The following is an 18,060-nucleotide window of genomic DNA, read 5'->3' on the forward strand; positions in this document are numbered from 1 at the left end:
TTGGAACGTTGAAAAAGGCGTTAATTATGGCCAAAATTGATAAGTTTTGAAAATTTTCTAAAAATTTATTAATGTTGAAAATGACTTAAAATATTTAATAAGACTAATTTCTTTGGTTTTTGAACATATTTGGTCCGTTTTCGGATAGTCAATTTTGGCCAAAATTGTCGACTTCTTGAAAATTTTCTAAAAACTCCGTTTACATGCTGCCAATGGGTTCAAAAGTTTACTAAGACTAATCTCTTTGGTATTTGAGCATATTTCGTTCCTGTTCGGAGCAGTGAAAAATTCGTCAGGAAAATTCGATTTTTCCCAACGAAATTATTATTTGATTTAAAATTCTTCGATCCATAAGGATTTATTAAAAAAAAGAACATTAGCTTTCGACAAATGATGTGGTGGTCTTGTGGTTAAGACCTTGGTCCCTCAATCGAAGGACAAATGCTTCAGGTCCTGGCAACGCAAAAAATATTAGCCGGAAAAATTTCGGTATGGTTTGGAAGCAAGAAAAGACTGTAAATTTGGAAGAAATGTGCAGTAAAAACTGAAAAAAAAAAGTTCTCACCTTCAAACTACTTAAATATTGTCTTCAAAGTACTTCTAAATTGAAAAAAAATCACAAGCTAGTCAAAGAAAATATTTAAAAACAAGTGTGTCGTAAAAAGACTGAAAATTAAAGTGTATAGCTATAGGGAAAAAATTAAAAAAACCTTTAAAACTTTAAAACAGTCAAAAGACTTCTCAGCCTTTCGGAAAGACTTGAAATTGTAAAAATTTTGAAATAAAAAAACTGAAAAAATTCTCGCGTTCAAAAGTACTTGAAATTTGAAAAAAGGCAAAAGTAAAAAAGAATATTGAAAACAAGTGTCTTTTGAAAAGACTAAAAATGTAAACCGTAAATTTTTTTCACGAAAATTTGACAGGGTGATTTTCTCGAGACTGAAAAAAATTAATTTTTTTCACTTTTTTGAATTTCTCCACTGGGCTACCACAATGACATATATATTAAGAAGGTTGCTATCAACATAGGCAATCCGATGGCCCAGTGGTCAAGGCTACGGCCTACCAGGTTGTAAGGGTAGGTTCGAATCCTGCATGGGAAAGGTTCGATTTTTCCTATCGAAATTACTATTTAATTTAAAATTCATTGAAAAGGATTAGGTCAAATAAAGAACAATAGCTTTCGACAAATGATGTGGGGTCTAGTGGTTAAGGCGTTCGTCTCCCAACCCGAAGACAAACGTTTCAACTCCTGGCAATGCACAAAAATTAACCTAAAAAATTTCGGTGTGATTTGGAAGCTTTAAAACAGTTAAAAGACTCCTTCGGCCTTTCGGAAAGACCGTAAATTGAAAAAAATTTGAAATTAAAAAAAGTTTTAAAAACATGTGTCTTCTAAAAAGCCTAAAAATGAAGAAAGTCAGACAGAAAAAAAATGTAAAAATTTCCCGCTTTTAAAAAACTCATGTTTACTTAACTAAATTTTTTTTCACGAAAATTTGACAGGGTGATTTTCTCGAGACTGAAAAAATTTATTTTTTTTCACTTTTTTGAAATTCTCTTAGATTTTTTTTCTCACGCGGAAGTATTTTGTCTTGGGCTACCTGTGTCAAGCCAGACACAGGTCGCCCAAGACAGACACAGGTAGCCCAAGACAAAATACTTCCGCGTGAAAAAAAAATCTAAGAGAATTTCAAAAAAGTGAAAAAAATTAAATTTTTTCAGTCTCGAGAAAATCACCCTGTCAAATTTTCGTGAAAAAAAATTTAGTTAAGTAAACATGAGTTTTTTAAAAGCGGGAAATTTTTACATTTTTTTTTCTGTCTGACTTTCTTCATTTTTAGGCTTTTTAGAAGACACATGTTTTTAAAACTTTTTTTACTTGTGCTTTTCTTTCAATTTTCAGGGAATTTTTAAACGCAAGAATTTCTTTTTAATTTTTTTTATTTCAAATTTTTTTCAATTTACGGTCTTTCCGAAAGCCGAAGGAGTCTTTTAACTGTTTTAAAGCTTCCAAATTACACGGGAATTTTTTAGGTTAATTTTTGTGCATTGCCAGGAGTTGAAACGTTTGTCTTCGGATTGAGAGACGAACGCCTTAACCACTAGACCACCGAATCATTTGTCGAAAGCTATTGTTCTCTATTTGACCTAATCCTTTTCAATGAATTTTAAATTAAATAGTAATTTCGATAGAAAAATGGAACCTTTCCCATCCAGGATTCGAACCTACCCTTACAACCTGGTGGCCGTAGCGTTAACCACTGGGCCATCGGATTGTATATTGATAGCAACCTGCTTAATATATATGTCATTGCGGTAGCCCAGTGGTTAAGGCTACGGCCTATCAGGTTGTAAGCGTAGGTTCAAATCCCGCATGGGAAGATTCGATTTTTCCCACCGAAATTACTATTTAATTTAAAATTATTCAAAAAGGATTTAGTCAAATAAAGAACAATAGCTTTCGACAAATGATGTGGTGGTGTAGTGGTTAAGGCGTTCGTCTCCCAACCCGAAGACAAACGCTTCAACTCATGGCAATGCAAAAAAATTAGCCTGAAAAATTTCCGCATGATTTGGAAGCTTTTAAAACAGTTAAAAGACTCCCCGGCCTTTGCGAAAGACCTTAAATTGAAAAAAAAAATTGAAAAAAAAAATTAAAAAGAAATTCTTCCGTTCAAAAGTACCTGAAATTTGAAAGAAAAGCACAAGTAAAAAAAGTTTTAAAAACATGTGTCTTCTAAAAAGCCTAAAAATGAAGAAAGTCAGACAGAAAAAAAAATTAACAATTTCCCGCTTTTAAAAAACTCATCTTTACTTAACTTAAGTTTTTTTCACGAAAATTTGACAGGGTGATTTTCTCGAGACTGAAAAAATTTAATTTTTTTCACTTTTTTGAAATTCTCTTAGATTTTTTTTTTCACGCGGAAGTATTTTGTCTTGGGCTACTGTGTCAAGCCAGACACAGTCGCCCAAGACAGACACAGGTAGCCCAAGACAAAATACTTCCGCGTGAAAAAAAAAATCTAAGAGAATTTCAAAAAAGTGAAAAAAATTAAATTTTTTCAGTCTCGAGAAAATCACCCTGTCACATTTTCGTGAAAAAAAATTTAGTTAAGTAAAGATGAGTTTTTTAAAAGCGGGAAATTGTTAATTTTTTTCTGTCTGACTCTTTTCATTTTTAGGCTTTTTAGAAGACACATGTTTTTAAAACTTTTTTTACTTGTGCTTTTCTTTCAATTTTCAGGTACTTTTGAACGCAAGAATTTCTTTTTAATTTTTTTTTATTTCAAATTTTTTTTCAATTTACGGTCTTTCCGAAAGGCCGAAGGAGTCCCTTAACTGTTTTAAAGCTTCCAAATCACACCGAAATTTTTTAGGTTAATTTTTGTGCATTGCCAGGAGTTGAAACGTTTGTCTTCGGATTGAGAGACGAACGCCTTAACCACTAGACCACCGAATCATTTGTCGAAAGCTATTGTTCTTTATTTGACCTAATCCTTTTCAATGAATTTTAAATTAAATAGTAATTTCGATAGGAAAAATCGAACCTTGCCCATGCAAGATTCGAACCTACCCTTACAACCTGGTAGGCCGTAGCGTTAACCACTGCATGGGCCATCGGATTGTATATTGATAGCAACCTTCTTAATATACAGGGTGTATCAAAAAAAAGGTAATCCAACTTCAACAAGCTATTGTACGTGAACTACTCAGTCTATGAGCGAATTGTTTTCACATTCAGAAAGATCAGGCTTTTAACTATCGGATGACATGTTTTTAATACCAAATGGTGAAAAAGTGAGCACATACGAGGCTGATAAAAAATGTTAGTCGCAATCGCATATTTTCACCTTTGAGCCTAATTAAAGCAGTGCATAACAAAAGGAAAAAACAATTAATCATGAACATGTCACAGCTTGCACTGGTTTTATGCCGCATTGCTTGGAATGTTCTCCTTATTCCTACTTAATATGCATATGCGGGTAGTTTATTCAAAAGCAAAATTCTTCAATTAAGTCCTAAAGAGAGTTAATTTTCAATGGTTTTAGTCCCAACTCTCAGAGGTGAAAATATGCGATTTCGACTAACACTTTTTATCAGCCTCCTATTTGCTCATTTTTTCACCATTTGGTATCAAAAACATGTCATTCGATAGTTAAAAGCATAACCTTTCGGAATGTGAAAAAAATTCGTTAATAGAACAAGTAGTTCACGTACAATAGCGCACCAAAGTTGCATTACCTTTTTTTTGATACACCCTGTATATGTCAATGCGGTAACCCAGTGGTTAAGGCCACGGCCTACCAGGTTGTAAGCCTAGGTTCGAATCCTGCATGGGAAAAGTTCGATTTTTCCTTTCGAAATTACTATTTAATTTAAAATTCATCGAAAAGGATTAGGTAAAATAGAGAACAATAGGTTTCGACAAATGACCTGGTGGTCTAGTGGTGAAGACGGTTTCAACTCCTGGCAATGCAACAAAATTAGCATGAAAATTTTCGGTGTGATTTACTGAAGATTTACAAATCTCAGCCTTTGCGAAAGATTGTAAATTGACAAAAAATTTGAAATAAAAAAACTGAAAACAAATTATCGCGTTCAAAAGTACCTGAAAATTGAAAGAAAAACACAAGTAAAAAAAGTTTTAAGAACATGCGTTTTCTAAAAAGCCTAAAAATGAAGAAAGACAGACGGAAATTTTTTTTAACAATTTCCCGCTTTTAAAAAACTAAAGTGAAAAAATTAAATTTTTTCAGTCTCGAGAAAATCACCCTGTCAAATTTTCGTGAATAAAATTTACGGTAAGTAAACATGAGTTTCTTAAAAGGGGGAAATTTTTAAATTTTGACACATGATTTTAGCATTTTTTTTACTTGTGCTTGCTTTCAAATTTCAAGTATTTTATTGAACGCGAGAATTTTTTTTCAGTTTTTTTATTTCAATTTTTTTTCAATTTACGGGTCTTTCCGAAAGGCCAAGGAGTCTTTTATCTTTTTTAAAGCTTCCAAACCATACCGAAACTTTTCAGGCTAACTTTTTGGCATTGTCAGGAGTTGAAACGTTTGTCTCCGGATTGAGAGACCACCGTGTTAACCACTAGACCACCACATCATTTGTCGAAAGCTATTGTTCTTTATTTGACCTAATCCTTTTCAATGAATTTCAAATTAAATAGTAATTTCGATAGGAAAAATCGAACCTTTCCCATACAGGATTCCAACACACGTTTACAACCTGGTAGGCCGGAGCTTTAACCACTGGGCCACCAGAATAATATATATATATATACATATATATATTTACGCAACATCCGAAACTGAAAATTAAAAGTCACAAAAAATTTTTTAAAAATTTTTAAAAATTTTCCGCTTTTAAAAAACTTATGTTTACTTACCTTGACAGGGTGACTTTCTCGAGACTATAAAAATTTATATTTTTTCACTTTTTTGAAATTCTCTTATACCTTTTATCACGCGGAAGTAGTTTGTCTACTGTTTCATGCAAAATTTTTCTAAATCTCAAAATTAGGTTCAAAATACACGGGAATTGGTTCTGAACTAAGTCAAATTACATTCTTTCATTTTATGCATTTGAACGCATAAAATTATATTTTGATGAATTTCGAAATTTCAAGCAAATCGGGTAACTGGAAAAAAATTTTTCAAAATCTAAAAATTTTGTTCATATATACATATATATATATATAAGTGTATAGTGTGATAAGTGATATAAACTATCGTTATGACAGAAGATATTGTGTATTACAGAACGACATAACACAAAACAAGCTTGCAACGAAGCAAGCTTGTAGGGAAATAAATTTCGATGATGATGATATATATATATATATATATATATATATATATATATATATATATATATATACGTCTTTTTGGCACATCTTGTATAACATTAAGTCGGCGAGGTGAGTTCCAATTTATGCTTGAAATCGCGAGATCGAGCAGTTATAATTGTCCGCTGTTCACGAATATTGCAGGCACCACCAGGTTTATTACAATCTGAACACCTGTAAGACACTGGCTTTAATTTAACAATGGAGCCAAAATATATTCATGATACAGATACTGCCTTAGTATCAATATACAATATACCGCGTCGCTCAAAGTAAAAGGGGTATATCATTTCGTATGGAAACAAAGTATCGTATTACAATGAATTAAATTGTTTCATAATCATAAAGTAATGTAAAAGTTTGAAATGGAACAGACACAATATGGGATATGTTGTTCATATTAAAGATGATAGTATCATTTCAAAAAAAGGTATTTTTTATAAATTCTCTAATTTCTATTGCATTCGTAATACACCTTAGCTTTTTCCTTCGTTAGCTGACTACTAGCTGATGACGTCGTTCTATAGCTTATCTTACATAGTCTGCAGGCAGGCATATCCGAGAATAAACGAGAAAAGAAGTTTCGTTTATCACTTATGTGTTCTTCCTAGCTCGAGCTCATAATTATAATCTGATAGTTGTTAAGTGAAATTACAGTTTTACTCCGTCAATACGCCTGGAGCCAGTTGTACGAAAGCTGCCGGATAGCGCTATCCACCGGATAGTGATTTTTTTTAACCGTTCTATGCTCGAAAAGCGATAAAATTTCATCTTTGGAAACAACAATTACTAAAGAGGATCCTCGACTTAGGAATGCTAAGATTTAATTAAAGTTTTTAAAGCGATTGAAAAAATCATACAACCGGCCCAATAGCGCCGAGCGGGTGCATGAAAAGGCCTGCATGGCCCTAGCCTGACTTATTCACTGTAGTCAGCTCATTAACTGTGTTGACGATAATTGCCCAATTTAATGGTCCTATATAGCCTTTGCCATCATGTCTCTTCAGACTAAGGCCGCCCCCCTATATTAACTACCCTCAGTAACCAGTTGTCCTAAAGAGTCTCCCAGTCGAAACGTCGAGAGGTTTTTTATCTTCTTTTAACGATTTTTTATTCAAACTGCTTTCTGGTTAGTTATATACAAAAGCAAACACCTTACTGAATTAGTGATAGGTGGATAGCAATGACCTAGAAGGAAGGATATGGGGCCAAAGAGTTTCGGTCCAGCCCAGATCACCGATGTGTCATGGTCACGACGTACTACCATTTGGACTGTGCACGTTCCTATAGCTAATAATGTAACGAAATTCGCCTGTTAGAAAAGAGGCTTTATTTAAAGAGTAAGGATTAGGGCGATTATATTGTATAAAAGCTCTGACAGTGATAAGGAGTTCAAATTGTCCTATTTTTGTGAATTGTTTGCACACGCAACATGTTAGCACGCGCCCAACTGACGAATATGCGCATGTTGGCTTATGACGTGACTTTCTACCAGCTTTCTACCAATCAGCACGCGCGATTACCTAATTATCCACGAAAACAAGCGTTCAAATACATTAGGAATGATAAATTCGTAGCTACATTTTTGCGACGTACATATGGAGAATTTTAGAATGTTTTTATCTACATCTAGAACGTGGGTTGTGTAGTTACAAAGCTAGTAAAGGATGCTATCTAACTACAAAGGGACCAGAAATAGCAAGACAGCAAAATGCTATCCGCTTCCGGATGTTGCACAGGTCGTAATAGATCCTGATACTCAGCGAAGATACTTTCGAGGACGACTGCTTGGCAAGGTTTGTCGAGAAATTGTTGCGTATAAGTAATCATTGACAATATAAAAATACCGCAGGAAGTTGCAATTACAAATCAATTTCTGCATTTAAGCTTACAATTGTAACTCATTACCTGTTCTATAATTGTATAATTAAGCTTGCTCGCTTTCTAACAGTAACAGTCGCAAATTTGCTTTTATTTCCATAGGGTGGTTTCGCAAGATGTTATGAAGTAACAGATATGAAAACCAACCAGGCGTATGCATGCAAAGTAGTTTCAAAAGCAAGAATAGCAAAACCGCACCAAAGAAAAAAGGTAAAATATCTCAGTACATTCAAGTTGGTTTAAAATTCCAAGATCCCAAAATAAGATCCCAAAAATTTTTGGCGGTTAAATCAACACAGTTATGCCGCAAATATTAGCCATAATCGCTGACAGAAGGGCGAGAAAAAACTAATATGACTTAACGAGACTTAACTGATATGTTAATGTGAGAACAATCTTGTCGCTGACTTTCAGTTGTGGTTAACAGTAAAGACAGAACTAAATTAATTTTTAAATGACTTATATAAACACTTCCCTGTCCTCGACTTTCCGTCAAGAAAATAATTAATGGCTAATTTTATTCTATGTTTTATAAAGTTTGCATGGGAAACATACGATGTTTACTTATTCTACTGATTTAACTTTAGATCGTCAACGAGATTGAAATCCACAGATCACTAAACTATTCTTATGTCGTCGGCTTCCATGGCTTTTTTGAAGATGATAAAAACGTGTATATTTTGTTGGAACTCTGCAGTCGCAAGGTGAGAGTCCTTAACAATTTATAACAGAGCCGATGCAGTGTTTTTGAGAAGCTGCAAATTCACCTGTTCAGTTCACATTGTCACGCCCAAAGTTCCCACCCGGAGTTTTCCCTGGCCCTTGGGTTGACAACAGAAGGCCAGGTTGCTGATGTTGTATGTAATTGTACTTTTGCGGAACTTTGCAATAATAGAACCTGATGAGATAAAAACACGGTACGATATTTAAGAGAAAAGCAGCTTAAACTATGAGAACTAATATTTGACACAGACTTGTCTCTGTAATTGGTACCTGTAGTTTTTGTGTCTTAGTGATAAACAAATGAATCATTATGTTAATTTCACTCCTTGTAGCAGTTATATATAAGGGCGCTTTCCATCAAGCGGCCAAAATGATCAGACTGGTCTTATTTTGAATTGAAATAGAGTATCTCGTTAAAAACATGCGGTGAAACTGCATTTTCCCTGCTAATCAGATGTAAATAACATTAAATCTGAATGCAGATTTCTTAAAACACTCCAAAATACCAGTAATCTGTCTGTACTGAAATACAACAAAATCGCGGTCTGACCATCTTAACCGTATAAAGGAAGGCGCCCTAAGACACAAGTTTTTAAACAATCTTCCAAAATAATTGTTGCGGTCTCGTGATCAAAGTCGCCGTCCAATTTGTTAAATGCAAAATATGACGTGTTTGATCAAAAAAGAATTAAATATTTTGACTACATCCTCTGATGCGTTAATAATTGTGAAAGATCGTATACCATAAAAATGCGGGTAACAAAAGTTCAAAGGCAGTCTCAGCAGAGTGAAAATAAAAATAATGATTTAATGATTCTTTAGTCCATAGGCATAGGCATAGTCCATCAGTGGGGGAAAAAAGTGCTTTGGCTTACAACCAGCCTGATTGACATTATTTGCGTAAATTTTGTCACGTTTTGTCATGGCAAATGAATAAATTTTGCGAACGACCGTTTTATTTTCGTTCTTTTCATATATCAATATTAGTCTAAGTATATAAGCAATAATTGTAACATGTTTAATTCTAGTCCCTAGTTCAACTACTTAAGCAACGAAAATCTCTGCTGGAACCGGAGGTTCGATACTTCATGAGACAAGCTATAAAAGCCTGCAGTTATCTGCATTCCCTGAATATCATTCATCGTGATATCAAGCTCGGGAATTTCTTCATAAATAACGATATGCAGTTGAAACTTGGCGATTTCGGGCTTGCCTGTCGCGTCGGATCATCAACTTCCGATGAAATGTAGGTTTTAGATTTTTTATGATTTTTTTAATCAGGAACGTTAACTGCATGGATGCTTTTTACTACACATATTGGACTATATACTGAAATAAAACTTTACGAAAATGATCACTGGCAAAATGTGCTAAAACAGCAGGAAGAACATGCGCCTTGCGAATTTCACTACTACCATTTCCGACATTTTCAAATTTAGGACCGTTTGTGGGACTCCGAATTATATTGCTCCGGAGGTGCTGAAGAAAGGTCGTCATGGTTACGAGGTGGATACGTGGGCGTTAGGTTGTGTCATGTAAGTACACGATTCATAAACTGAAATGTATCTCCGTGTGCTCTTTAACTTCTATATTAAGTGGTGGGCAAGTAAAAGGTCCGAGCTCCAGGGTTGGGAGCTAATCCGGTAGGTCCAAGTTGCAAAAATACTATGATGACTTCATTAATAATGCGGGATTAAACGGCTAAAAAATTACGAACGCTCGTCCAGTGTATCTTTTAAGGTCTGTTCACTAATCTAATATTTTATCGAATCCAATTCACTTGTGATGGATGTTTGAGTTGAAATGTATATGGCTGCAAAACAACTAGAGCCAGTTGAGCCAGTGCAGTACTGCTTTTATCAGCTAGACCGTGCACCTATGTCTGAAGTGAGCTGGATCGAAAAAAAAAAAGGATCATGCATGTGAAGAGGACTTTACTTTACGCAATGTCGATATTTACTTTTGTATTAATAGGTACACTCTTCTTGTTGGTCGGCCTCCGTTTGAAACAATGTCTCTCAAAGAAACTTACACACGCATTAAAACCAACCAATATGTCATCCCATCGAGAATTTCAAAATCTGCTGCCAAGCTTATACAGAAATTTCTTAGCAATAATCCTCAAAACAGACCATGCCTTCACACGGTGTGTGAAACGGATGAATTTTTCGTAAAAGGATTTGTTCCTAGTTCATTACCATCGTCGTGTTGTATGGTACCACCGAGGTTCACTGCCTTACACAGATCGTCTTCAAATTCTGAACAGAATGGAACTACGCAATCGACTTCTAATAAGATAAATTATGTTTTCACAAAACTTCAGTTAAAAGATGAAAACACAAATGATCGAACAAAATGGATTGAAAAGGAGACGAAGAGTTCTAGCACAAGCCCAACACAAGGTAAGGGATACATCCAAGCATTGATTGCGTCTTCGTAAACGCCGTAAACAAGCATACGATTTGTGACACTTCTCACTGAATGGGTGGAACTCCTCCATTTAATACACTCGTGTTCTTCTATAATAGACCCAACAATTCATTTGGTCTCACCAGACGATTTATACCACAAACTTTCTGCATGCCTCACATGCATGCCAAAGGCCAGCGATAGTTCACCCTCAGGGGACACCTCGACTAACTCAACAAGTGATGGCAATTCATCAGACACTTTAAAGAAACTTTATGTTTGTAAATGGGTGGACTATAGCAACAAATATGGATTTGGTGCAGAGCTTTCAGATGGCAGTGTCCTTGTCAGATTTAACGACGGAACAAAAATGACACTGACGCGAGATAGACAGTAAGTCATAGTCCGAAACTAACCAGCTATATATGAGGTGTAATGGTTCTGGAACATTGTGATAGCATCACGAATTACCGAAAAGCGTGGTAATTAATCATATATTAGGAATGCTTGGGAAATCTTGTGGGGTTTTTTTGTCAAAAACTTTAGCTAATTATGGATACACATTACACAAGATTTCTGTCACCAACACCCAAGCCTTCTAGCAGGATTTTCTTTTTCTTTAAAAAGACAAGCTTAGCTACGAATTTTATATCTTCAACTAATTGAAATATTGAATCTTTCTCTAGGTTTGTCCGCTATTATGACAAGGAAAAACAAATTTCTTCGTTTCATCCAGAATCAGCACCAGATAAACTTGGAAGAAAAGTGATTCTTTTGGAATATTTTGCAACGTACATGGAAAAACATCTTCTAAAGGTAATATTATCTTTACATTCAAATTTTGAAGTGTCGCACCAAATGTTTGAAAAGGATTGTACCGTTTCTATACTATGTACTATATAAATTAGCCAAAAGAAATAAAACGTTTCACTGTTTCATTTGAAAAAAAATGGCATCGAGATATGTTTTTATTTCAGGGCGCAAGGCAAGAGAGCACACTAAGCACTTTAGACAGGGAATCTGCTCCCTTCCTATCCATCTGGGTTCGAACACAGAAGGCGATGATTCTATACCTAAGCAATGGAATTTTGCAGGTAACGAATGCAAACAAATGAATAATAACAGTCAACAAACGAGTACATGCACCACAAGTACCACGCCTGGTTTTCATCTCATAATCGATTGTAACTTGATATTACCACATTTTGCTTCATTTTAGGTGAATTTCTTTGGTGACCACACAAAAATAATTCTCAATCCAAGTGCACGAGACGAGCTCGTGACATTCATTAATGAGAACAGGGAACATTCAGATTATGTTTTATCGAATATTGTACAATATGGCTGCCCTCAGAATGTTGCTACTAGATTAGAGTATTGTAAAATGATGTTAAGGAAACTAAATGGTTTCGCTTCGGATGAATCGTCGATTTGAGTCATGAGCTAAACTTTTGAACAACTTTTGCAAAGTGCATCCCAATCTGGAAGCATATAGTAAGGAGATTTAGAAGAGTTTTTACAATATTTTTAGAAATACTGCCTATTTAAAAAATGTAATTTTATATTTAGATTTTTTGAAGAATAAAACTACACAAAGGATATAACATATAAAAAATTATTAATAACATGTTTCAGTTTCACTAAGGATTGAGGTTTCGCGTCGTCTACGGTTGGGTCTTACACTCGTTGGGGTCGTTGATTAGAAATTACTATAGTTGCGGAAGGCTTCACAGTAACTGGTGAACACACACAGTCCATCTATAGATATAATCATGTGGTGCAGGTAAATTCAGGTTGATTTTAGCTGTTAATTCATGTTTCATTTTCGGCTGGGAAAATTGGAGTATACCATACGGAAATGCAACATCAGAACATGGAAGCCATCAGGCGTCACTGCTCATTAGGTATAAATCTTAAATGCCACACATGTATTAATAGTAAAAATCATTTTATTTCATACAACAACTTCTAATTTTAACAAAGAGAATAGTCGATTTGGTTCTTATAAAATTGACAACAATGAAATGACAAAGACATACAGCATACACGTACATTTTACCACAATGCAATGAAAGAAAGCAAAAATTGAGAAGAACATTTCTATTAACACAACGGAAAAAAATGACCTCCATTATAGCATAAAATAACTTTCCCACTAAATCACAATTCGCTTTTTTAAACGATTTCGGTAAAATGCGAGGTAAAATGTACATCCGAAATCTTTCTCGTTATAGTCAATTAGATTTATATTGTTTTGTGTATCTATATCTACAATAGGGTAGACTAAAATTACACGAGACTGGATGAATTCGGAATCGTGTACTATTATATACCTGGCGCGGCGCATTTTTCCACGGAAGCATTTGAAGAGAGGTTCAAGAGCCGCTACGATTTTCTTCTTTTGACAGATGTGAGTGAGTAATTAGTTACGAATGCTCACTGAGTGCGAATGCTCTGATTAACAAGAGCTCAAATATTTGAACATCAGTAACTAATTCACTCGATCACATCTATTAAAAGAAGAAATTCGCACATAAAATCGCAGCAAAAATTGCAAGTGTAAACGGGCAATTAATGTTGCTCATCTTTACTCTGTTTATGCAAGAACCTGTTTAGCTTAGGAAAGATTTGAAACTTGTACTGTACTTTTTGCTATTCTTCTCTACCTCCAGCTCTATAACAACACTAAGGTAGGAATAAAAGTTCAGAAAGAAGTCTGGCTCCACCGATCATATATGAGCCCAATAAAATTTGGTTAAAACCTTTTTTTTAGTGTGTGAATTTGTCCGGTTTTAATGACCCCGTATACGAACGTAATCATAAAACGGTACCGAATTCATCTGGTATCGTGTAAAGGGGGCCATAATACCTTATATCCGAGGGTATTCCTCCAAGACTGGAGTATTTTCTATCAGAAATCTGTTACTTTTGCCATTCAACACATATATACAGCAAGCAATTTGTTACTTTAATGCTGATTCTGTCAGCGCATGAACTGGAACTCGTAAAGAACAATATAACGGAAACCATAAAGCTATAACTGATGACATTTTGCCTCGTGGCTGCCTCCTGATCATCCTGCACCAGTGATGTAATTAGGATAACTTAGGGAAACAGTGGCAAGCATGTACGGTCAAAAACTCTCAGTCTGGGGTTCACAAAGTTATTTAATCCTGCCCACATCAACATTGCAACAAGTTGATCTTTTTTGTGTTTTATCAGGTCGATAATAGGGTCAGGGATCAATAGGGTCAATTAAGTGCGTGTTTTTCTTTTGGTAAATTTCATGTATGCCTCCTGTCCGACTGCTTAAAAACTCAAAGCCTACGCGGACGAGGGAAATTAGAAGATGAACACAGGGTTGAATCATAATCGATTTTACACCAGCCTCGAGAGCTTTTATTGCAGGATATAATTTGAAATAAATTTGCGCCTAGGGTGTCCACCGGAGAATCTAAATTGCTCCAGCGTTCAATTACATCACTGCTGCATGAAGAAAACAGAGCGCCTCTATTAGCAGAATTAACTTTGTCGCATTTACTCCAGGAGAACGTATGGTAAAATAATTAGACTTCCTTCATTATAGGACATAGTTTCACTCCAAGAGTACCATTTTCCATCTTCGCCAAAACGGCCGTTAATACCATTAGCCTGAAGCTCAACATCAAGCGACGGACAGGGAGGATTTTCTATATTTTCATCCCCCCGTTCAACGATATCATCCGTTTGCAGTCCAATATCTTTGCCTTCCCACCTCACATCAGTATGATCTGAATTGTTTGTTTCTGCCGATGGTGCTATATCAGCTGTGCTGCATGTGTTTTTATCAATAGTTGCTCTATCGCTTTTCACCAGTGTTGATTCCTGGTGACATCCACCATCATCAGTATTGATTTGTTTTAAAAAGTTAGTTTCGGAATTCTGGGAACATTCTGCAGATGCAGTTAGACTCTCTTCGGAATCGATGGAACTTTGAGTTGAAATCAAACTGCTATGTTGAGATCCATTGTTCTCATAATTCTTTTCATTACATGAAGTATTGTCTTTATTACCCAACTCTTCATTCCCCTGCGTTTCTCCGGGACTAAGACTATCGACACTCAGACGTTTTCGCTTCGTTCCTCTCGCTTTACGATCTAGCTTTGCCGATAGATCTGCTGGTGAATTAGCTTGTTCATCACTTTTAACTGACCCGTTTACAACAGGGGAGTTACAACGTATTCCATTCAAAGGTGAATTTGTATTCCTAACAGCTTCCAAATGGTTTTGAACCAATTTTTGCCATTTCTTTACCAATCGCTTTGCTCTTCTCGCAATGTCATCGTTATCAGTTTTCTTTCGTAATAAGTTAACAGTTCGACCAATTCTGGTTTGCTAAAAGACGCGAAGAGGAAAAGAGAATGAAAATGAGAGCTGTCCTGAAGAAGCAACTTCCAAGACTCCTGAGCCAAATGCTACGGCAGATTCTACTAATAGGCAACATCAAAAGACTTTCAGACGAAATCCAATAATTTAGCATAGTTTACATGATCCTGGTTAACCGAGATTATAGCGTCAAATGATTTTTAAGGCACTGAAAAGTGAATACTGGCAGTGTCGTAGTCATCTCGACACCATCATGCGCGTGTTTAATTTCACAAAGACTATTTTAATACCGCGAAACTCAAATCAACAATCTCACATAACCTGAATTATGTAAACAGGCAATAATAGATTACAAATGACATTTATACATTCAGCGCACGAGACCGGCGGCGTTTCAATTGCGTCTGTTCTATCAAGGTTTGATTCCGCCGCCGGCCATATAGATTTCACTTTCCTAACGTTGTCCATTCTCATTGCCACGTCATTTAAATCAATAAAATAATAGTTTTTAAAAGCAATCATAAGTGTATATTAAGATCACCTGTTGACACTTGATAGTTTCAATCGCAATAAATAATATTAGAAAGCGTGTAAATACGAACCGTAATGTGAATTCAAACCGTCTCAAATTTTGATAAAAGTCAACGAAAGCTTTTCCTCGGCGCTTACTGGTTATGCGAGTTGCATGAGAGTTGTTGAATTTTTTTGAAACTTTTTCTACTTTTTATAAACAGGCTAGACAAAACACAATAAATTCAGCACAATAAATTCAGCACTAATATTTACTAAAATCACAGAGAAAGACAAGGCATGCTACGTAATATAAAATTCCAGAACATTTGTATCACCCAATGAATGTTGTGTTCCCACATATTTTGTTAAAGGAATAGATACTTTAACATACAATTATTCCTAAAAGGTGGAGAGTAAACCTCTTCACATGTAGCAATGCACTCAAACTTCAAGAGGTTTTGACTATTCAATTCATTTATAATATAACTTGCAATTGGCACTGAGAAACTCCTTAGCATAAATTACTTTAAAGACTTCAGTGGCAGATCTAGGGGTGTGCAGAATTTAAATTCAAAACACCTTAATAGCAACATTATTGGTTATAGATTTGAAAAGAATATTTTTGCATTTAAATCTACCAATGCCATTCTGATTTTAAGCTGTAGCAATTTATTATGCACACCCATAGATCCACCACTGAAAGACTTCACTGTGTAACAAAAAGGTTGATGTTTTTAAATGCCTTGTCCTTTCTAACAAGTTTTGAAATTAGAATTATTTTTATTGTTAAAGGGCAGAATAGAATGTTTTATCCAAATACCAGCATAATTTGGGGGAACCAGTAATTTCCATTATCATTTTAACAAGATGGATATTTGTGGAGTTCTTACATTTACAGTCCAAATACTTGCCTAGAATTGCCTAAAAATATGTTGGCAAACACTTATTTACCATAAATGAAAGCCTGCCACTAACCCTAACAAAATGCATACATGTTGAAATAAATCACCCAAGACAATGGCATGGAAATGTGGTAAATCAGGTTGCTTTGCAATATACGAACCTGTACCCTTCAACCTTCAAAATCAATGCATATATCACAAAACCTGGTGAATTTATGTTATACACAAAAAAGCTATTCAAAAAAATAAACAAATGATGATGACCTTTATCATAATCCCACATTGAGACACTATCAGACATGCTGCTGTATGGCAGATTTTTTATTTTGTTAAACGGCATAATATATAAAATGATAATGAATTATCATTCTATTATTTATGAAAAACAACAATTTAACAGTCAATGTGTACTATAAGAGCAATGAATGGGGGTCGAAAAAGAGTATACTAGGCTGTGATGACCTCTTACCACACTGAGTGAACTACTAAAAGTCCTTGAAATGTCCTTGTACCTTATTGCATGATCTTAAATGTGCAAACAAATAATCAGCATCTTTGGCTTGACAATTTTAACAACAGTTTAAATCAAATCATATCAGACAACTTTTAGAACTAGATGAACACTAGGCTACCATCATTCAGCTGCCATGTCTATTGAATAATGTATATTCACGTTCAAACGAAGAAATTAATACCTTAAAATTGGTTTGCAAGTTAATAATTGTAAGTACAGTTCTTTATGTTTCATTAATAGCTGGCTGGCAATTACAACATATATTGTACTTAACAACGGAAAGATAATGTTTAATTTTACTAAAACGAAAAATATATTTATCCAGACACTTAAGTGATGGCTATAGAACGCCAACTATATCAGATAGTAGATTAAAAAATTCTAAACGTGTATATCATAACCATTTTATTCTTAGCTTTTTGGGGACAATGATGGTCTAAAAATATTACCTCTAAAGCTTCCTTTGTTAGCGGAGTACGCTCAAGAAGTCCAATAACCTCTACCACGGCCGCCATGTTTAAAACCTGAAGTAAGATTCGAAATTTCATTGTTAAAAATTTAACATTTTTAGTCGGAAAAAAGTGACAAAATTGAAACAATACATACATTTCCCTCTGGGTCGACTGCTTCGCCTAATTTTGTTTTGATTTCTTGTGGCGAGTGCTGCATTAAGACCCGAAATATTGCGTTCGGAGTCCTTTATCTGGCCATGCAAGCTGAACCAAGACATGACGATCAACACTTGGAGACACCGACCTTTATAATGCCATACAGTCTTGACGTCACATTTCACAGATTGAGATCCCAATGATACCCAGGCTATTTCCGGAGCGTGCTCTTTATGCAATGTCAAATGTTGCTCCGAACGCAAATGCGCTAAATTAGCCTAAATGGAA

General features: G+C 35.0%; 2 protein-coding genes across 3 annotated transcripts; one reads left to right on the forward strand and one right to left on the reverse strand.

The window, feature by feature from the left end:
- Positions 1-6,034: 6,034 nt before the first annotated feature.
- Positions 6,035-12,456, forward strand: LOC114526321 (serine/threonine-protein kinase PLK1-like). Of its 2 annotated transcripts, XM_028547899.1 has the most exons (11): positions 6,035-6,287; positions 7,491-7,653; positions 7,841-7,948; positions 8,326-8,442; positions 9,490-9,707; positions 9,901-9,996; positions 10,436-10,863; positions 10,990-11,263; positions 11,557-11,686; positions 11,848-11,964; positions 12,090-12,456. In XM_028547899.1, the coding sequence occupies exons 2-11, from the start codon at positions 7,525-7,527 to the stop codon at positions 12,303-12,305; spliced, it is 1,833 nt and encodes a 610-aa protein (XP_028403700.1). In that variant the 5' UTR covers positions 6,035-6,287; positions 7,491-7,524; the 3' UTR covers positions 12,306-12,456. The 2 variants fall into 2 exon arrangements, with proteins under 2 accessions (XP_028403700.1, XP_028403701.1); XM_028547900.1 differs by lacking the exon at positions 6,035-6,287 and having other exon boundaries at positions 7,455-7,653.
- A 409-nt stretch (positions 12,457-12,865) lies between these two features.
- Positions 12,866-17,914, reverse strand: LOC114526395 (mediator of RNA polymerase II transcription subunit 26-like). The gene is made up of 3 exons (XM_028547985.1): positions 17,771-17,914; positions 17,614-17,688; positions 12,866-15,244 (listed from the first exon to the last, which is right to left on the reverse strand). Exons 1-3 carry the CDS (start codon positions 17,831-17,833, stop codon positions 14,408-14,410), a joined length of 975 nt encoding a protein of 324 aa, XP_028403786.1. The 5' UTR covers positions 17,834-17,914; the 3' UTR covers positions 12,866-14,407.
- Between the last annotated feature and the right edge of the window lie 146 nt (positions 17,915-18,060).

Source organism: Dendronephthya gigantea, unplaced genomic scaffold (assembly GCF_004324835.1).
Source record: "Dendronephthya gigantea isolate DGI-Jeju-01 unplaced genomic scaffold, DenGig_1.0 000038F, whole genome shotgun sequence".
NCBI lineage: Eukaryota > Metazoa > Cnidaria > Anthozoa > Malacalcyonacea > Nephtheidae > Dendronephthya > Dendronephthya gigantea.